Source organism: Poecilia reticulata, chromosome 22 (assembly GCF_904066995.2).
Source record: "Poecilia reticulata chromosome 22, P_reticulata-male-v2, whole genome shotgun sequence".
NCBI classification, from domain to species: domain Eukaryota; kingdom Metazoa; phylum Chordata; class Actinopteri; order Cyprinodontiformes; family Poeciliidae; genus Poecilia; species Poecilia reticulata.
Genome location: NC_088851.1, coordinates 9,871,781 through 9,892,383, shown reverse-complemented (window position 1 = coordinate 9,892,383; position 20,603 = coordinate 9,871,781). Strand labels below are relative to the sequence as shown.

The 20,603-nt window shown below is 41.6% G+C and overlaps 2 protein-coding genes and 1 long non-coding RNA gene across 6 annotated transcripts; 1 reads left to right on the top strand and 2 right to left on the bottom strand.

The window, feature by feature from the left end:
* Positions 1 to 5: 5 nt before the first annotated feature.
* LOC103458422 (tumor necrosis factor ligand superfamily member 10-like) lies at positions 6 to 5,011 on the bottom strand. 2 transcript variants are annotated; one of them, XM_008399222.3, is made up of 6 exons: positions 4,878 to 5,011; positions 3,519 to 3,665; positions 3,090 to 3,135; positions 2,862 to 2,981; positions 788 to 1,020; positions 6 to 708 (listed from the first exon to the last, which is right to left on the bottom strand). In XM_008399222.3, the coding sequence occupies exons 1-6, from the start codon at positions 4,989 to 4,991 to the stop codon at positions 499 to 501; spliced, it is 870 nt and encodes a 289-aa protein (XP_008397444.2). In that variant the 5' UTR covers positions 4,992 to 5,011; the 3' UTR covers positions 6 to 498. The 2 variants fall into 2 exon arrangements, with proteins under 2 accessions (XP_008397444.2, XP_008397445.2); XM_008399223.3 differs by having other exon boundaries at positions 3,090 to 3,132.
* LOC145549993 (uncharacterized) lies at positions 4,539 to 5,035 on the top strand. 2 transcript variants are annotated; one of them, XR_014085804.1, is made up of 2 exons: positions 4,539 to 4,680; positions 4,887 to 5,035. It is a non-coding gene; the product is annotated as an uncharacterized LOC145549993 (long non-coding RNA). The 2 variants fall into 2 exon arrangements; XR_014085805.1 differs by having other exon boundaries at positions 4,818 to 5,035.
* Positions 5,036 to 9,074: 4,039 nt separating this feature from the next.
* nceh1a (neutral cholesterol ester hydrolase 1a) lies at positions 9,075 to 14,217 on the bottom strand. 2 transcript variants are annotated; one of them, XM_008399224.3, is made up of 5 exons: positions 13,942 to 14,217; positions 12,324 to 12,579; positions 12,116 to 12,185; positions 11,564 to 11,735; positions 9,075 to 11,478 (listed from the first exon to the last, which is right to left on the bottom strand). In XM_008399224.3, exons 1-5 carry the CDS (start codon positions 14,080 to 14,082, stop codon positions 10,858 to 10,860), a joined length of 1,260 nt encoding a protein of 419 aa, XP_008397446.1. In that variant the 5' UTR covers positions 14,083 to 14,217; the 3' UTR covers positions 9,075 to 10,857. The 2 variants fall into 2 exon arrangements, with proteins under 2 accessions (XP_008397446.1, XP_017158056.1); XM_017302567.2 differs by lacking the exon at positions 13,942 to 14,217 and having other exon boundaries at positions 12,448 to 12,573.
* Between the last annotated feature and the right edge of the window lie 6,386 nt (positions 14,218 to 20,603).

Genomic DNA, 20,603 nt, shown 5'->3' with positions numbered 1-20,603 from the left:
AGACCCAGAGTACATTAAGTTCAATGTAATATATACAACTTTTACTTCTTGTTACACCCTGAGAAAAAAACATCAATTAAATCAATTTATCAGTACGAATACATTTGTAAACAATACCATATATGAGAAACATATGTGTCCATCGCTGGGAAACGTTGAAAAATTGCACAGTGACGTCCATTTGGTCAGTTCTCTCGACAGAGAGCAATTCCAATGTTTGCAATTCAGTTTCTCCAACTTAACCCACATGCATTCTTGTTTCCAGCCACTGCTACATACGATCTGTGCTCGCAAGTCACTGGTGGAGTATATGCACAGCATAAATGGCTCATCTTCGTTCCTTTTTGAGCAGCGGTGCATTCAGTGTTTCCCTCTGCAGCTCAGAGCGATCCCGGCTCCACTCTCCATAAGAAGTTCTTCTCGTCTTCCAGTCCCGTTTCTTCACACGGCGACTGACGCAGTCTACTGTCGATTCCGGAAAGCCCTCAGTTAACGCCGCTAGTCCACCAGGAAAGCCCCAAAGTAGCTCGCCCTCCCGTCCATCTCCATGGCGCTGGCGTTGCTGACGGTGACGAAAAGGCGGTCGGCCGGCTGCAGGAAAGCGGTGCCGGCCTGATGCAGGGAGAAGAGGCCTGGCTCCTGACCCCGAGGCCAGCACACGCTCCGGGACGATTTCATCAACAGGATGGGTCCTGTGTAGGAACTCATCTGCGGGGGATTAAACGACAATTTAAACATCATCGCTGCTGCGTCGGTATTTTATCATCTACTGATACGAAAGCTGGACCTTTTTATAAATGTACTGGACGAGTTCTGCCCCCTCGTCGTCTGCTGCTTCCCCGTCCGTCTCCCCCACAGACGGAAGCCTAAAGTAGGTCTGGGCGTAGACGTAGTACAGGCCAGCACTTGGTACGAGCAGCTCCCCTCCTTTGAGCTCCATGTTCTGCAGGAAGGACAGACCCCTCTGGCCCTCCCATGCTCGGACGCGCTCGCCAGAGTACCCCCTGCTGCTCCGCGGGCCTGCAACAGCACCAACCACGGTTATTTGGAGGCCCGTCCCCGTCATCGCAGATCATTTGGGACTGCAAGAGCCAGCGTTAAGTGTAAACAGTCACCACTGGAGACAAAGTACAAAGCAAATTGCAAGGACTTGTTCACAGAGTACACAATGTTACCAGATGTGCCCACAGACCAGTGTGTATCTTTAAAGAAATCATTGAACTGACATAGGAACAAAGATGTCATCGGTTATAACGCTGCCAATAGTTAAAAGCATCGTAACATCTAAAGACAAGCCAGACTGAGAAGTTGTGTCTCGCATGTTATTGTCATCAAAAATTAAACTATAAAACAAACGGATCGTTTCAAATCCGGAGCCATGTGTAGAAATTTTATGCGTTTCGAAAATGACTAGTCTCACCATCAATCCTACCATATACAGGCAACGATGTCACCAGTGTACTTTGATAGCAAAATGTGGGATTTTTTTTCTTGGCATCTTGAAAAGCAGCCTATTTTGATTTGTCTGTACCGAGGTTTCATGTTTGGACACATTTAATGACTTTGTTCAATTTCAGGGTAATCTAGGAACACCCCATATTCTGGATGTGTTTCATAAAACATATGTACTTTTTAAAATGTATTACACTTCAAAAATTTCAACATATACATTACCCTTCCCAGAAATGCAAAAAAGAGCTACGCGGTAAAGTAGTTTTCTTTTATTCACTAAGCTTCCCATGAATATAGCTTTAAGCTTTACCTTTAATCTGAAATTGAATAAATATGTAAGCATTAATAACACAAAAAATAATAAATAATTAAGGGAGAATTAAATTAGGTTTCTAAATATATATTTCAATATTTTTTGCATGTAGTTCAATGAAGACAGGCTGAAGTGACTGATTTTTGTCCCGTGACTTCAGGGTTTTTCAGAATAACACTGCCAATCAATAAAAAAAAACAACAAAAGTCACATTGTGTTATTGTTTAAATTCTCTGCAATGACATCCAGCCACTCGCAAAAACAACATTAGCTCATGTCATGCTTTTATTGTCTTAAACACATCAAAAGTAAAACTCAGCGCCACACAAACCGGAGGACTTACTTTACCCCGAAATGTTGTGCAAGGCGAAGCGTGGGAGATGTCTTGAATTCATTATGTATTCTAAGAGTTAGCAGATATGAGTGAAATAAAGGAAAATACATAAATAACGCGTGAACTTAAAAAGCGGAGTGTCAGCGCCAAGACATGAAAGTCGTCGACTGCTGTGGATGGAAGGAGGAAGGTTTTGTGTTGCGTTTGTCAGACAGTGATTTTGCGTGATTTACGATGAGTGATTTTTTTTTTAAATTCTAATTGACGCATTGTGACAGTTTGAGGTGATAAAGTGATAGAGCACAGATCATCTCAAACTTGGTTTCTTGAACATGTCGATGTTTTTCACTGAATACCGCAATCCTCCACAGTCTCTAGATCTCAACTTAACCGTTCACTTATGCCAAAAAATAAAAAAAAAAGAAAAAGAAAAAACTCCATGCATTATTTATTTTTCATGTGCCATACAAAAAAGAAGGCTGAATTCTAGAGTAACGTTTTCTAAAAATCATAACATTTTTCTGGGGTTTCGATCAGGAGCTGCAGGTCCCGACAGACCCAGGTATGAGGAGGTAACCGAGTCCAAGCACCTCGGATTGCCCTGAGGCCAATTCCTCACCTTTTGCCCCGGAAAGGACGGCTGAGCATTGTCAAGATTTGCACTGAATAAAGAAGCCTCTCTTACAAACTTGCACTTGAGCTTTCAATGACTCAATTTGTGCTAAATGTTTTTGCCTGAAGCCACAATAAACTGAATCTTACTTTCTGGTGCTGCTGGAGCCTTTGACGACGAGGCAACGCCGGTCACATGGGCAGCGACTTTAGGAAGAGGGACCCCACGGACCCCAGGGCCCAAGATAGGCAGCACTCCCGTCAACTTATCTGTAGGAAACCCAAACAGACAGAAACAAAACACTCACCACGGGGCGTTTTTAGTGGGAAAAGTCACACACAAGCCTGTTATTAGTCAATGGGGGGGATTGTTCTTACTTCTCATGGCAGTGGATATCTCCCTCTGGAATCTGTCAGCAATCTTCTGCAGGGAAAACAGAGAAAGGCAGAGGAAAGAGCAAATGAATTGGCCAACAAGTTATCTATTATGCCAAACACAATGGCATTTTTAACTAACGAAGTCATATTCGGTATCTAGTGATTCACCAGAACTGATAAGGATCCCGCAGTAATCTGCGCAGTTGATAGAACGTGTCAGATTATGGTCTAAATATTGGCTGTTCCGAAAAGAAACACTAAAATGAATATCTTCAATTGGGTTTATAACATTCAGTGACAGACAATTTCCCAACATTTTCCCCTTTTAAAGATGCAAAAATGAGGGTAAAAAAAAAAAATAGAGCTATAAATGGTTAGGAATGTTGGCAAAATAGTTTAAACAAAAAAAGCAAAAAAAAAAAGTAAAACCTTCTCGATGTGGTAGTGGAGCTGCTGTGTGACCTGCCAACAGGGATCACTGCTTTTCCTGCCCTCAGCTGCTGGGTCCTGGAACTCTGACTGCAGCTTCGCATTTGTCAGACAGGATACGCTGCTCCGGGAAAAACTGTCCTGCATCTGGCAATTTAAAATAACTCAGTTAATGAAACTTAAAAAAAAGAGGGGGTTGGGGGGGGAGAAACATGTTTAGCCACATTATTACTCAGAGTGAAGTGACAGCATGCTAACAAGACTGAGTATACCAGCAAGGGCACACACACTGCTGCAGCTTTTAAGCGATTTACAGTGCTGGGCAAAAGTAATTTTTTTGTATTTAGTCATGTGCAATAAATGTCCCTAGGATTTCACATGATAAATTGACACAAAGCAGAGAATAATAGTTAAGATCCAAATCTTCCACATTTCTTTCATAAATTATAGATTTTTTTTTTTTAAAGAGTGGCATCTAATTTTCCGTGCCTAGTTTTACCATAATAACCTAAAATGAAATCCATCAGATTTCTTAACACAGCAGGAACAAAGCGGACGGGATCAGGGATAAAGTAGTGAAGAAGCTTAAAAGAGGGATGATAATCATTAATTCCCAAAGTTTTCAGGTCAAACACCCAAAGGGAAAAATTTCAAAGGGATTTAATTTTTTGTGAAGATAATTGGGTTTTTTTTTCAGTCGTTTCTTATACCATGCATTAGTAACTTACTAATAAAAGTAAATGCACCACGTCAAACTGGCTGGTATTTTTAGAGCAACCAGCCAAACACATTAAGCATCCCGTAAACACACACACACACACACACACAAAATACGTAATTAACTCATAAGTGGTCCCAGGTGTGATCGATGAGAGGCGGGATTTTATTACCAAATCCAGCCAATGAGGGCCCAGAGTAGGAACCGTCGGACTTCACAAGCAGCGTTTCAACACTTGTCACAAGCGCAACACTGACCTATTCAAGCTTGCGATACGTGTTGCTTTTGTGTGCCACAGCCCAGTCAGTGCGAACAAATCCCATTTCCTCCCATTGTTTCAGGTTATATACTCGCCCTAGTGTCTCCTTTTTTTATTATCCGGTGTTGAGCAGAACCTCCCACAAGACTGTGTGGAACCTAAACACGGTGAATAAAGTAATTCTGGTGAGTTTTTTTATTTTATTTTTTTTTTAAGGGGGATTGTTTGCAAAGTGACGTTTTTAAATCAGCTTGATAACCAACTGGATACGTACGTGCCCGAATTGATACGTCTATAACAAAAGTTCGCCGTTTTAATGCAGCCATTAAACGTAGCAGAAGAAGCAAAAGAAACGCACCTCGCAGCCAAACGCGTGTCTTACCGTGTTCAGGACTTTGTGGAAGTACATGAAGCTTATGGCCACCGCGACCGTCTGCAGGAGGACAGCTGCGAGTGTTGTGAGGCCAAGGCACTGGAGGGAGATAGAGATGGCCATATCGCAGAGCGCGGAGACACCTTGAAGTCCGGCGAAGTAGGAAATCACCCCCAGCCACTGCACGGCAAGTTGGATCAAACACCTCTGCGTTTCTGCTGGGAAGCATGAGGGTGGGAGGAACGGTGCAGCAGAGTCTGGAGGTGGAGCAGAGAGAGGAGGCTTGAAGAGTTTCAGCTTCCTCAAGATGTCACTGTTATTGAACATATCCAAGCTTGGAGCGGTAAACGCTGCTGCGTTTCAAGGTCCAGGCGGCGTTGGGAATTGGAGCGATTTGCATCATGAAGCAACACGGCAAACGACATCAATACAGTCCCTGTATTGGGGTTGTTTCCTGCAGAAAACGCTAACGAAAGCAATTTCTTATGTTTTGATTGCCATTTACCAGATTAATCTGTAGGTACACGATTTTTGTAATTGAGTTGAAAAGTGAATAATAAGAGGTTTTTAAAACGATATTGAGATTTCTGAAAAGTATGTTCATATATTGGTATGTTTCATTAGTTGGGGCTCTTTATGCATAATTTACTGCATCAATGCAGCGTGGCATAGAGGTGATCAGTCTGATTCTTTTTAGGGTTCAGGTCAGATTAGTTCACTGGCCGGTTATGTACAATCAAAGCGAATTGCTCTTCTAAAAAATTTTGCCACACCTGCAAGCTGACTTTAGATTGGGGAGAAAAACAAACACTGGACCAGCATCAAGAGATGACATAGCTCCCCAAATTATCACAGACTATGCAGACATCAAAATCAATCTGGTTGTCTCTTGTAGGGTTGACTTAACAAAAAGAAGGCAATCTATCCATTTTTTTTTTATCCATCTCTGCCTAAAAATGTCTAACTTGAGGTCTAAAGTAAGCGAGAACATTTTGTTTATTAAAGTCATAACTAAGGAGACGCAATCCTGAAAACGCATTCATTCTAAAAAAGCTTAAAAGATCCGACACCGTAACAAGTTTTGATCATAACGGTTCATAAACACCGCATGCAGTGGCGCAAAAAGTGGGTATGCAGCGCATGCAACGCATAGGGGCGCTGCACCAGAGGGAGCGGCGCGCAGATGATGTCTTCGCATACAGTTCAGCGTGCCCTTACGTTCCTTCACCTCGCGCACATTACGGGGTAAATGTAGGGAGTTTTACCTTTCACGTGTCTTTGTTGGGGGGTGTTAGAGCTAAGCTCCTTCACCCTTACTTACCTTCCTTGGGTGGGGGGGATAGGGAGCGCCGATTTATGTTTTTGCATCCACCTGAATAATAGTTGCGACTCTGACTGCATGCACAGCAAAAAGCCCAGTGTTAATTTAACTCTGAAGAGTGTGGACTATATAAACACTGAAAAAGTGTTAATATCAACTCTGTGGGAGTTAAATCAACACTGGGCTTATACTCTGAGTTATGTTAACTCCAACGGAGTTGATATTAACACTTTGAAGAGTGTGGACTATATAAACACCGAGAGTTAAATTAACACTGGGCTTTTTGCTGAGTGGTTAGAACGTTTTTAGGAACATCGTCTCTTCGGAATAACTCCCTTTAATCCTCACGATGAAGGGATCCTGCGAAAATCTTGGTCAGAGTGTTAAATGTGTGCATATTTGTCTAAAAAGTCGAAGCTATAACATTTTACTACTTTAGCTAACCTCATTGGACGTAACGTGATCAATGCAATGCACAATTAGTTTTTTTTTTTTTTTTTTTAAATGAGTGACCCAATGCCCATTTTTAGACATTTTTCGTGCGACTTTTGTGGCATCGATCCAGCGCACGTAGTCGTTCAAAAGCATCTAAATTAAAAATGGAAGAAAAAAAAAATTCCCCTTTCTACTGTATCCATTGTGAGTCAATTTTAACTGATCGGAGCCGAACAACTTGCGATTGTTATGACTTCGGTTCAGCCCCGGGTTGAGCTCGTCACATGGGAACCATTCGCTCTGCGCGGCGTAACCTTGAGTGATTCCCGAGCTTTCATTCCTTCACCTCTAGCCTCTTCCCCATTGTTGGAGCGGGGAAGTGGGAGGGGAGCTCACAGAATGCACAGAGCTCCTGGATGCGGACGGCCCACTGAAAACAATCAAAACGTGCGTGGAAGCGTCTAAAATGCTCTCGCGTCAGCATGCAACCATCAGTCGTGCTCATGCAGTGTGTGTGTGTGTATATATATATATATATATATATATATATATATATGAATGACGCTGAGGTAGCTCAGGCAGGCGTAGATGGGTGACTAACCTGCTTCACTTTGACAAGTCAAACAAACAGAGGAGCTTGTGGTCTTCACTTATCGGGGAATTAAAAAAAAAAAAAAAAGAGGAAGAGGAGGTGGTAAATACCTCTCGAGTTCCACGAAACAAATCAGTTCCCAGGCTTGCTGGAGCAGAGGAATGAGGTAGGAAAGTGATACTTGAAGGCTTTCTAGCCTCGGGCATGGAAGATGACACGATGAGAGACATGCCTGTCTTCTGTCCCTACAGCGAACAGGCCTCTGAATGTTGATTTTCATTCATCTGTTCCAAATCAACCTTATTACTGTGAGGCATGTTCTGGCTGAGTGCAAGAATGTACAATTATTGCAACTTTGAGCACATCAGAGTTATAGAAAAGGAGAGAGGGGAAATGAAAGGACTCCAGCTTGAGAAATAAACACAGGTGAGATATCACAAGTGGTCTGGCTCTGTTCCTGGACAGGTCGGTAGCAAGACAGGTTCATCAAGGAGTTTCGCAGTCAGACTTCCTTCCTTTATCTTTCCAGGGAGGACTTGCGCGTATCAGCACAAGCATGCGTTTGTGCTCAAAATAGCAGCAGTCAACATCAGTAGCCAGATCAATGTCTTTGTGTGGTAGAGTAACAGGAAACCGACAGATCCGACGTGCTTAATTCTGATGCTTTGTGATTGAGTCATGGGTTAATAAACAGGCGGGAGCAGATGCTCACCATGACCCCCCCAATCCAGAGGATCGCAACTGTTGTGAGGCCCTTATAAAACTTTGCATGTTCCCCCAACTCCATTGAACCAAGTAGAGCAGGGTTACCGGGTTTTAAGAGTTTTAATCCAACTTTTATATGTCTAATAGGCATTTAGCTTTTTTTCCAGACGTTTCATTTTGTTTATTCCTGTATTCTAGCTATTTGTGATGTCATTTATCGCAATACATTTTGCTTTAGTTTCCAGTTTTGCGTTCTTCGCCTTGTTGCTAGATGAACTTCCTCACGCTCACGTTACACTGGAGGCCGCCTACTTCCTGTGCGACTGGAGTTGCAGTACTTTGTCCTGATTTTCCTGACTCGACACAACGAAGTCTGTTAAGAAAAAACAAAAATAAAGTTCAATGCAAATTTGTAGCCTGCTTGGAAAATGAAGAGAATGAACCAGCTCCCCCCCTCCAAAGCGGATTATAATACCTTGAAGACAATCAAGGATGCTCCATCCACCCTCTCCTGACCTCCACTCCTCTTTTTTTCTGCCCCAAAGGCTTCCCCTCCCCGACTCCCTCCGAGTGTGGAATCTCCCTAAATTCCTGAACGAGGACAACAGCTGCTCATCAGCTCACAGTCAAAACAAACAGTAGAACCAAAAAGCAGAGCACGGGGTGTGCCGATAATTGTTAAAGGTGATTATATCAGTGACAGTAGCCGCCCCGCAGGAAGAAGCAATGCTTTGAAGTGTAATGACGTTTATTCATTTCAACCTAATTAATTCTAGTTTACAGGAAATTCAAACAAATATTGTGCAATTGTGTTATTGGTAAATACAGATGACTGATTGGTGTCTGTAGGTATAACAGCAATTGAGATAAATGTGATAATTCTTTCTTCCATTTTTGTAAAAAAAAAAAAAAACACACCTAAAAGTTTCTAAGTGAATTTAAGTAAAAAAACTAAACACTTTCACACAAGTACATGTAAAATATACAACTCCACGCTTGGTTGCTTTTTTTTAGTCGTGAATCTCCCAATGTGGTACATAAAGTAGAAGACGTAGGTTTCTTTATATCCAACAGGGGGCGCTGTTGCATTCTCTTTTAAATTAAGCATTCCTTTTGTTTATGGACTCATTTGAACAAAAAACGCCACATAGCATTCATTTATTCATTCCTTTAATTCAAGCATTCATTATTGAAAACCAGGCAAACACACGAAGCATAAACTTGTAATATAAACCCCAAAATCTTGATATCGGACTAATGATGAAGGCTTGCTGCATAGCAAGGGTATGTATGTGGATTAAAAAGTTTTATGTACTCATAAATCTGAGACATTTCTTAATTTCAGACTTTGAAAAATACAACACTGTTTAAAGACATTTAAATTATTTTACTTAGAGAAACACCTTTTCATAAATTGGCTTAAAGCACCTTTGGTAATTGCAGGAGTATTTGGAATGGACAGAAATCCCTGTCAAATGCAGTCTTTTTGGGTTTTATTTTTTAGACATTTACAGTGATTTGCAAAACTATTCGTACCCTTGACACTTTTTCATGTTTTCTTCCATTTTTCACATTTTGTATCCAACACAGAGCAGCACATTCATTTGAAAAGGGGGTAAAAATGTGATTTTTAAATATTTTCTAACAAATAAAAATCTGAAAGGTGTCGTCTTTCACCCTTTTTAATCAGATACCCCTAAATGAAATCCATTACAATCAGTTGCCTTGAGAAGTCAACTGATTGGTAAAAAAAAAAGAGGTTACATCTGCATCATTTTATTAGTAAGTGCAGTCGTTGTGTGACGGACTCGGCACCATGAAGACCAAGAAACGACAACTCTTAAACATCCATCCAGTCTGAGATGCAATGGAATGGGTTAGATCAATAGATATTTTTGTGTTAGAATGGCCCAGTCAAAGCCCAGACCTACGTTAACTGTGCAGTAACTATTATGTAAAAGGAAGAAAAAAAAAATCTTTCGAGCAAAGTTGGTAGAACCAGAGCCACTAAAGACACAGTGGAAGGCGGGCCATAAAAGTTCAAGGGATGTGGATACTATTGCAAGCCACTGCTTAGCCAATCAAACAAAACACAAACCGATTCAAACCAAGGGCAATACACGTCGTAAAAGGTAAAGTGCAATCTGCTTGCGATTGTTGAGGGTCAAGATAATTCGCCTTGACCAAGACTTGGTATTGTTTACATAAAGAGAGCTGGTAATGACACAGATTACAGCTAAGGTAAACAACAATGTTTTCATTTTTCTTTGGATATGAATAATTAAAGTAAAGTTTTGGTCATATTTGAGACTTGGTGATAATGGCAATAGCTGCAAATGTAGGACATCAGATGTTGCATAGTACTCTGAGACAAACAACATCTAAAGGAATTAATCTTATATACTGCTTGGCATCAAATATCTAAAAGTAATTAATTCATTTGTGTTTTACAGCTGATTAATTTATGGAAAAGTTTTTTATTCATTGCTCAGCTGGTTACAGTGTTGGACTGCTGATGGTGATTAAAAATCTGCAGACTATAAATTTCACTTGTATAAAATTTGGATTTCCATTCATGTCCAGGCCCTGAGCTTGGATTGTACATTTTTGAACAAAGACAAAAAAAGGTGCAAGCCCTTCGGTAAGACCAATTTTGCACAGCAAGGGCAAGCGCATATGGAAGTTAAGAGCAAACCTTTTCCCACATATACTTTTTGCCAATGGTTTTCTCGAGACGAGTTATCTTCCAATGCATGCCGTTGTGGCATACATTTGAGGGATGGAATCATGTTTAACACACAAATCATCTTTCAATCTCGCGAAAACTAGATGTGTTTGAAAACCATTGGGGAAATTAAGTCCCCATCTCGAGAAAACGGGGAAAAAGTTTAAACGAAAACGTCCGTTCTCGACTTCTTTGAGTGCATACGTTCAAGCTACAAGTTGTTCTGCAGCCAGGTCATGTAGTTCCTCAGTACCCTCTTGCCCACATCGAAGTCCAACGGCCAGCTGGTGAAGCTCAGACATCCGTGGAAACCGTCCTCGTAGTAGTCGCTGGTGACCGCCACTCCGGCGTCCTTCAAACGGCGGGCATACATCAGCCCGTCGTCCCTCAGCACGTCAAACTCGCATGTTAAAATGTACGCACGAGGACATTTGGCCAGCACCTCCGGTCCAGCCAGCAGAGGCGACGATCGCGCATCCAGCAACCCCGGTATCTTCTTTAGAAGCCCGTGAGAGTCTCTCTCGGCGACAACAGGCTTGTAGCTTTTCTTGAACTTCTGAGAAAGCAGCGAGGTCCAGTCCAGCCGAGACCTCAGCTCTGGGGTGAGAACAGAGTGTTGCAGGGCGCTGTGGTTGTTCGCTATGAGCTGGGGCTGCAGGGAGATGTCCGCGCCGAGGTACTGCAGCCAGAACTGGACCATGACTTGGCGAGGAAGGATGGCCATATTCCGGTTCTGCACATAGGAGGGTGTGTTGAAATCCAGAGCCTGGAGCACTGGGTAAATCAAAGCCTGGACACTGAATTTCACAGGCACACTGTCATCCGTAGCAACCTGGAGAAACACAGACACTCAAATGTAAATTTCATATGAGTTTGCAGCTGCTGTGTCACATGTCACACTTGGGTTCTGCAAGTACCTCCTGAGCTACGGCGGCGGCCAGATTTCCTCCAGCGCTGTCTCCTGACACGGCAACACGCTCGGGGTCGATGGCGTACTTGTCCAGAACCTCTGGAGATAAGAAGTGTTTGGCAGCAGCGACGCAGTCTAAAAACGGCTCTGGGAAGAGGACCTCTGGAAACAGACGATATCTACACACACGTTTGGAGAAAGTTTTAAGAGTTGGCGTCACTTGAACCTCACCGAATAACAGTGAGGTTTTGTTGCGACAAAACTGCTTCTAAAGAGTTCATAGCCCCACTTGAACAGAAGAATATTGGTTTATTCCAACCACAGCGTTGTTGCTCCTTGACAATTTAGAAAAGCACGTGTTATTTTTCTTCCTTCACAAGTATGTGCTTCTTTGAGTTTGTCTGTCAGTAAAATACCGTCATTTTGTTGTAACATGACAAAATGGGAAAAAGTTCAAGGGATTTAGATGCTTTTGTAACACTTCACCTCCAGTTGGAGGTCTTGCAGTGCATCGCCTACAAGGTACACAGCATAGAGTCAGAAGAAGAGAGAAACTTACTCAACAGAGACTACCACGGTGTTGAGCTCGTCAGAAATCATGCGGCTCACTTTATCGTATGCACCCATCTCTGAGGAAAGAGAGGACAATATTTTCCAGGTAAAGCATTTTTTTTTTATGTATAAAATTAAACCTTAACTGATTTGTGGCAATTGCTGAAGGAGCCAAGGTGCTGTAAATAAATAATAATAATAAAATAATTCCTCACTGCCACTGCCAAAGGCCCAGCCACCTCCGTGGAGATACAACAGGCCTCTCCTCAGGTGACCCTCCCCTCCGGCCGGCGGCTCGTAAACCCTCACGGGGACGCCGGCGAAGGTGATGTCACTGACCTTCACTCCTGGAACGACACCCGCAGGAGACCTGGAGCCCAGGAGCGCCACCATCGTTGAGTCAAAGCCCTCCATCGTGCGTCTGAATGATGTGATGTAATGGTCGATACCCAGGTGGTATTTCAAAGCAGCCTGAAGACAGTGAGACACACACACACAAAAAAAATCTTGGATGGATTAAATGAAAAGAACAGATGATGGAGGCCGTTAGCAGGGAAAGACATCTGACCCAGTGACCTCTGTTGTCGTGGACCGTCTGCCCTCTGTCCCACAGACTGTCTCAATACTCGTCCTGCATGAATGCCAGAAGGCGCCTGTTTTGTCAGGGACTGAGTTAAGAGTCAGTACATGAGGTACTGATTCTTAAACATGAAAGATATGAACAGCGATCTTTGCTTTATTTTATTTAAAAGGAAATATTTTCTCTTTCAACGTGCATCGGCTTCATAAAACACGGCTGTGGTTAATTTGAAAAACAAAAACGAAACAACCAAGTACACTCTTCCTGCTTCCACTGCATTTAAGATGGAAAGAAGCCCCCATGTTCTGCTCATCAAAAGCACTTAAAAAAACACAACAATCCTGCAAACTGTCAAATTAGCAACAGAGCAGTTGTTGGCGGTAGATTTTATTTCATGGTGTTGGAGTAAAAAAAAAAAAGGTTGAACACCTAATAATCCATGTCACACTGGATTATCTGTTTGAAAAAAAAAAAGTGAAATCAGTATAATTTCCCATCAGTTTCCTAATCATGCACTAATTTCTTTTTGTCACAAACAAAATGGCTGGAATTTTGCTGCTACTGAAAAAAAAAATGCTGAAAAAGTTCAAGGAACATTTAAACATTTACCAATGCAACGTAAATCAATCTCATCTCCTTATCTCCCCTACAAAGTCTTAACTTTTGCCTCATTTATTGACACCAGGTGAAGTGCAACACTAAACGCTTCTGCAGAAGACAGGCTCGTGTGTTTCTTTGAAATCTCAACTAGTTAGCCAATTCCGATGTTCCTCTGCCTGGACAGTGTGAATTTCACAATATGGAGCAAAGGTGAAGTTCAGGAGCGTTTCCTCGTGGCACCGTCAGTGACTTTGCAGCTTTGCACTATGACAAATATTGCTACAGTTCAAAATTGCACTGTTCCTGCATAAACATTGCATTTCTTTGTACACACTGGAGTAAATTTGTTCTAACTAAAGATGCACTCTGAAAATAGGTTGCAGTAAATAAAACATGAAAGCACAATTTAACTGCAACAGTAGCAAAAAATGTCACAGTGAATAATATGACTCCGTACCTACTCAGGCAGGTCAAAGTGCAGCTGATACTGTTATCAAAACCAGGGAAAAGTTCAGTGGCTGAGCATTTAAAACAAAAATCTAATGCCATTTATTTAAAGCATAACAAAAATGTAGACACGATATATACTAATGAATGGAAGCCTCACATTTCTGCTTGCAGCCTCGGAAGGCAGAGAACGCATCTTCTCTTACCAGGTTGATGCCGGTCCTGAACGCAGCATCCACAGCCATCAGCTTCCAGGGCTCCTGGATGGCATCAGGCATCGGGTTGTAAACGTAGTAGGAGAGCGCTGCGGCCAGCAGCACCGTAACAACCACTGCCTTCAGCCCCATCTCTCGCTCTGTCCGTCGGCGTCAATGTCCTCTGTGTCCCACAGGCTGCTGGGACACAAATGAAGTCCCACACGCTTCATTTGTTTGGGGCTGGAGGAGGCACAGGTACTTCCGCTCGAAGCCTTTCACATGAAGGGGTTTATTTCGGGAGAAGATACATTCGGGTAAGTTTTTGAAATATATTGCTTTATTTTATATGTATAAGAATACATCTGAATTTGTTTTGTAATTGTCTTAACACGTAGTGATGGATCTGTAGCTAAGAAAACGCTACATCGTTGAGGCTTTTACTTTGAAGAGACCGTGTAGAAACACGTTTGTTTCTGGGATGTTTGTAATGACAGCATTATGCGATAAAACTTGAAAGAGACATAAATATTATTTGCAATTTTAGTGGTGATCGTCCAGAAACTCTGACGCTTTTTTTGGGCACTTCCATTTCATACGTAGTTTTATTTTATTTTATTTTTTTTTTTGAGGAAAGAGTTTAGCATGTTAATAAAAAATATATATTTTGAGTGTTTCCATGGAAATGTTTCAGTTAATTTTTTTCCCCTAAATTTGCTCATACATGTCTTTAAATTAAAACCCCTTATTTTTCTTAAGGATGTGAACCAATGTTAAATCAATAGACTACAAACAAAAAGGCACTAAGAGAGTATTTGTCACATTAACACCAATGGTAGTTTATTCGAGTAGATGCTGTATTCTTCTATGTACTTCATTCGTTTGTTTGTTGTATGCTTGCCAATTGTTAAATAAAGTTTCTTGGGGGGGGGGAAGACGTGGGAAATGGAAAAAAATGTAAAATAATGTTTGACCACAGAGAGGCGCTGTTGGGCTGTAGATAGGACAAAGCAAGAGACGAGCTGAGCCTTTATTTCAGTGTTAAAAGTTTGTTTTGTTCCTCATCATACAGCAGTAGTGTTGGTAAATGTGAAAGTATTTTAAGTATTTAAAGTATTCTTATAAAATTTGCCAATGTAAAGAAAGCCACAACATGGAGAATTTGATCTAAAATGAATCTCCCATAAGAACTCTTAGCTGCAAAGCAAAGGCATCAAGATGTACAGAATATAAAAAAGTACTTTAAAACCTTGAACAACAAAACTGATTTTAGTGTGTCAAAAGGATGTACACGTATGAAGGGGATCATTTGGAAAGGGTTAACGTTAGGCCTAAAGCTGCTCAGAATGAGTCGGCTTGAGTGAAAAGATGTTCAAGTCTTTGTAGCAGAATTTAGTTGTAAGAGGTTTAAAATGGAAATAAATTTATAATCTCAGGTGTAAAACTGTATGCAAACTGAGAGGGCTTCCTAGTCCTGACTGAAACATTTTATTGAAAACCTAAAGTTCCTATTATAGGACTGAAGACAGCCTTCAGTTGAGATCGCAAAAGAACAACAACAAAACTTTAGGCTAGCTTTGTTGTTGTTTTTTAGTTTGTCATGAGTCAGTGTTGGATTACAGTGTCTTTGTAAGTTTTCTTTACTGTAAATCGGTCGCAGCGACAATCGGACACAGGAAACACGAGCATCGAAGGAGAAAGAACGGCGCCTGGCCCGAATTTAAACGAAGGATGTTGCAGACAGGGAGGATGAATGACAGCGTCATTAAAACGTGGTGTAACACTCACCAGCTCGTTTTCAAAAAAAAAAAAAAAATTGTTCTAAATCTGTTTCGCAGTCACAGAAAGAAATGGATCTGCGCAGCGGAGCAACACTGAAGATAACAGTGGGGACAAGTGCAAAAAGAGCTTCAGTGTCATTTGTCTGGCAGTCTGTCTCCATGTCCTATTTATCTCCCCGTTTTCTCCCACGGCTCAACGATGGCCGCGGCCGGTCCCTGGGGGCCTCGTGTCAAAATAAGCACGGCACTGGGTGAGGATCTGACCCTCTGGGTTGAGATGGTTTTCCAAAACAAAGCCGCTAGACTTCTGGTCCGTGTTAGAGTAGGAGACTGTAGAAAAATCAGAGTGGAACTGTCAGGCATAAATAAATGAAAAGAGAAAAAAAAAAAAGTTAAGGTAAGTAAAATTTCTCACTAGGATCCATCTAACAGAACATTTCAATGCTAAAGTGAAAAAATGGGGGAGAAAAAAGAAGGAAAAAAAAGGCTTTTGTGATTTTTTTAAATTTTTTTTTATTTAATTCTGATTCTGATGCAACTCTGTCCCTTTTCTTGTTCTGAATGACTCGGATTATGGAGAAGTAGATGTTCGGCGAAGGATCACGAAACCGAACATCCTGCAGAATTGGTTAATCTTTTTCCGGTTGACACACTGGTGACGCATAAAACTGCAACCCTTTTTCTTTTCTTTCTTTTTTCTTTTTTTTTTTTGCAGCCATCTCGACGTTTAAAATTCCTCGCCGGGTCGGTCCTGCTGATCCACGTAAATATCACAAACGCCACACTTTACCACTTTCAACAAGCCACTCTGAATCTGTGTCAGCAGGAAAGCTTGGAATGCAAACTTGATATAGATCATTTTCTAGAGTATGTGCATTTGTGTGGGGTGGAGGGGGAAATGTGTGCATTAAAATATTCCCTTTCCTGCCACCCTCCTCCCTGCTGCGTGTTGGCTAGGCATCTCCTCACGGTCTGCGGTATGGAGGGCAGAGACGGGGCCCCTCTCTTGTGACGCTGACTGGAATTACACTTATGGTCACTGAACTTGACTGAACACACGAGGCAGAAACGGAGGTTTTGCATTTCAGGCGGTCCCCGTCTCGCTGCAAGGCCCCCTTTGCTCTGACTCTGCCTTCAGATGCCTCCAAGAGTTACAGCGCGCTGCTCTGCTCTGCTCCTGCTATTCTGATTTTAAAGGCGTTCCAAGAGGAAACGGGACCCAACCAGAATGCAAATTAGGTTTTACAACAGACTTCTGCGAGGGAGAAATTACAAGCTAACTAAATATACTCCAGCGCAGACACTCCTGGGAGGATCATTTACACACACACGCACGCACACACACACACACGCACACACAAATTATGTGGCTGATGTGAAATCAAGGATGTCCTCAAGTTCGTTGAGAGAGAGAAAGATTTTTAGGCAATTCCCAATAGGAATCAGACGGTTGTTGTGTGTATACAGCTGCAGGGATGACAGATGGATGAATCAAAGATTGACTGTGCATCATCACAGTGTGTCACAGGGATAATGAGAAAATATTTAACCTCTTGAGCGCATCACTATGATACAAAAAAAATTATCCGTCAGCTGCTCCGTAATGAAGTTTTTCCTTTTCTTGTGTGCATCTGCAGTCAATGGTAGTTGCCCCTAAGAATAGGGAGACAATCTTAAGTGCTCTTTAGCCCACTGCAGGATTTAGTTGAAGGGCCTATTCATGCAAAAACTGCCACTGATTACCAATAGTTATGTACATTACAAACAAAGTGCAGCAGATATTAGTTTTTACTGACTACTTTGGCTCCAGAGAAAAAATAAAACAAATGAAGACTCGCATTCTGTGAAAATGCTTCCGTTTTTATGTTCCAGTAGGAAATTCGAGCAAAAGACGAGAGGATTTTCATTCGAGTTTCTTTCTGATTAGATGATTGACATGCGACGCATCAGCGTGAGAGACGAAAGGATCCATGTCTTTTAATACTGCTATATATATATTTGTATATATATATTTATAATATATATTTTAAAAAATCATACAATAAACATAATTTTTTTTTTGTCAGACGCCATCCATCCATTTTCTTTCACCCTTGTCCCTCAGTGGGGTTGGGAGGGTTGCTGGTGCCCATCTCCAGCCAATGTTCCGGGTAGGAGGCGGGGTCACCCTGGACAGGTTGCCAGTCTGTCGCAGGGCAACACAGAGACACACAACCATGCACACACACACTCACACCTAGGGACAATTTGGAAAGGCCAATTAACCTGACAGTCATGTTTTTGGACTGTGGGATGAAACCGGAGTACCTGGAGAAAACCCACGCATGCACAGGGAGAACATGCAAACTCCATGCAGAAAGACCGGGGCCGGGAATCGAACCCAGAACCTTCGTGCTGCAAGACAACAGCTCTACCAACTGCGCCACTGTGCAGCCCTGTCAGATGCCATCGTCAAAAGCAAATATTTTCCACTTACTGCTAATCGAAAGCAGCTCTAAACGGGCAGGAGGTTTCAGCTTTGATTTTACAGGAACTCAGTGTTCCAGCTGTTTTGCTGTTTTCTGGAAGATTCTTCCAGATTAGAGGAGCACAGAAACTGAAAGCTGCCTCTGTGTTTGGTTCCGGTTCTGTTGTACTCTGATGGCTAATGAGTTGGCTTTTGAAAAGAAACCAGTCACACAGAATTTTATTTTAGGTTAAAAGAGTAAAAAGAGGGTGGACACAAGAAATAACAGAAATAACAAAGAACAAATCTGGTTCTTAATCAAATCCTAATGAGTCAACTTGAAAGTGTCGAAGTCATCAGCCTCATGACTGGCATGAAAAATAATATTGAAGAAATAAATATATTAAATCTAATTAAAAACATAAGTGATAAGTTCTTTACTGTTATGTTCTGTAAGATATATTTATTCTCAGTACTAGATATGGTCTCAGCAAACCCCATGGCACTTAAACAATATTATTTTACCTTTTATCTGGAAATAGTGTCTGTTTATTCTTGCCATACAGTCTCTGTATTAATTATTGCTCAAAAGGTCTTGCCATACAGTTTATTCCTCTGTATTTACTTTAGTTTCTGTTTATTTTTGCATTTTGTTCTTCATTCATTTCCATTTAGTTTCCTTTGATTAGTATTATCCTCTCCTGGTTTATTGCTATGTCCACTTTAGTTTCTTTCCTGTTGCTAGATTTATTTTATCGTTTATTGACCATCAGTAATCTTCACTCATCACCTGCTGCGTCTCCTAATCGTCATGTGTTTCACATCATGTGTTGATTTTTCACTGTTCAGCGTCAGATCCTCTGTTTTTATGCCATAATTCACATCTAGTTCTTCGCTCCGTTTTATGTCCCGCTTCTCCTGTTTCAGATTTTTGCGCAATGGGTTTGTTTTCTTAACCCCCTAAGGTGCAGGGCGGTCGGGAAGCTTATCGATGGGGAAAAGGCAGACTGACATAGACCTTTTAAAACAACGGAAACAATTTCGGTATTTTGATTATTGAAATTTAAAAGTGCTGTGGTACAGTTGTTCTATCACACCCGTTTCATGTCGGACCACTTACAGCTCCGGTGTTAACGCTATAACATGAACGCTCTCTATCGTGGTATCACCAATGGAGGGATTTCTTTATTTAAATTAGTTCATTTTTCTGAGGGATACAAAGTGAGGGTATAGTGATTTTAGTATGTTTATAAAAGCGATTTTCTGTTGTTCTTCCATGTAAGTGGGCAGCTTTCAAACGGAAATAAAACACTTTTTAATAAGTTGCTGCTTTGACATGATCACAAAACTGGCAAAACATATAAAAATACATACCAGACAAAGTGAATCACAGCACCGTCATCAGCCGGTGTAATGATGAACTGATGCGGAGAAGCTAGTAGCAGGAGCGGAGCTGCCCCAAAAGCTAACAAACACTGAATAGAAGAAGAGCTGCCATCGATACCGTTGCAGCCAAGCATGATTTAATGTTACGAAATACAGTTTTAGCAAGTTGCTCAAAGTCTAAACTGGTATTGTTGTGCATTTAAGGTGTAAAGTTTACCTTCGACTAAACGCCCCCCAAAGGAATCCCAGCGCCCCCCTTTTGTAAAAATGTCCGCCAGCGCCCCCTGCCGTCCTCTGAACGCCCCCTGGGGGGCGGTACCGCCCACGTTGAGAACCGCTAGGCTAACCAAAGTCACACAGCATGATAATAGACTGTCGAAACATTCAGGAACATCACAAACAAGTGGTGCTTACTCTGTTCAAACAACACCACAGGCGCCATTTTGGAAGAGACACCTGGTTGTTATTTTATTTCAAAAGCAAAACAAGCTTTTATATCTGAAAGAAGAGCAGAAATGGTCTGTTTTTGTGCAAGGTGTGCACTGAGTAACTGTAAATTAAATAACTCGTCTTCAGAATGTGTGATTTATCTTCTTTACATAATTACATAAATCTTGGTTTGCCATTAGCTCATGTAACATCGTGTGCAGAGTAAAAGAAAAGACATTAGATTTTCTGAATCTCTCTTACTGGTCTAAATGCATGCACAGAACTGCCAGGGGCAAACGTGAACTCCGACTAATACTCTAGCATTAGGAATCAATTAAAAACCTTGTTTTTCATGTGAATGTGAGAATCAGCACCGGTCTGGTGCCTTCCAGGTGAAAGCTTTGAATATGTCATCAAATTTGGTATTTCCTCTCCATTTACTGGTAAACTCCTCCCTTCCTTTTTATAACTAAATCTGTCCATGACAGCTGAGAGCCATCTTACAGAGTAGGAAAATAAAATACAATAAAAAAATACCCCATGAAAGTCACACCTGATGTTGGTAACAACCCAAGCAATCCATGCATACGACGAAACCGATAGAAAAGTGAGCGAGGCATCACAAAGTGGAC

Excerpts from the sequence above, each read along its gene's own strand:
- nceh1a (XM_008399224.3), bottom strand. The coding sequence starts at position 14,082 with ATGGGGCTGAAGGCAGTGGTTGTTACGGTGCTGCTGGCCGCAGCGCTC. Across the intron at positions 12,580-13,941 it reads TCAGGACCGGCATCAACCTG|GCTGCTTTGAAATACCACCT; the intron begins GTAAGAGAAGAT and ends CACTGTCTTCAG. Across the intron at positions 11,736-12,115 it reads ACCGTGGTAGTCTCTGTTGA|ATATCGTCTGTTTCCAGAGG; the intron begins GTAAGTTTCTCT and ends ACGTGTGTGTAG.
- LOC103458422 (XM_008399222.3), bottom strand. The coding sequence starts at position 4,991 with ATGGCCATCTCTATCTCCCTCCAGTGCCTTGGCCTCACAACACTCGCA. Across the intron at positions 3,136-3,518 it reads TCCACTACCACATCGAGAAG|AAGATTGCTGACAGATTCCA; the intron begins GTTTTACTTTTT and ends TTTTCCCTGCAG. Across the intron at positions 1,021-2,861 it reads GGCTCCAGCAGCACCAGAAA|GCCCGCGGAGCAGCAGGGGG; the intron begins GTAAGATTCAGT and ends GTGCTGTTGCAG.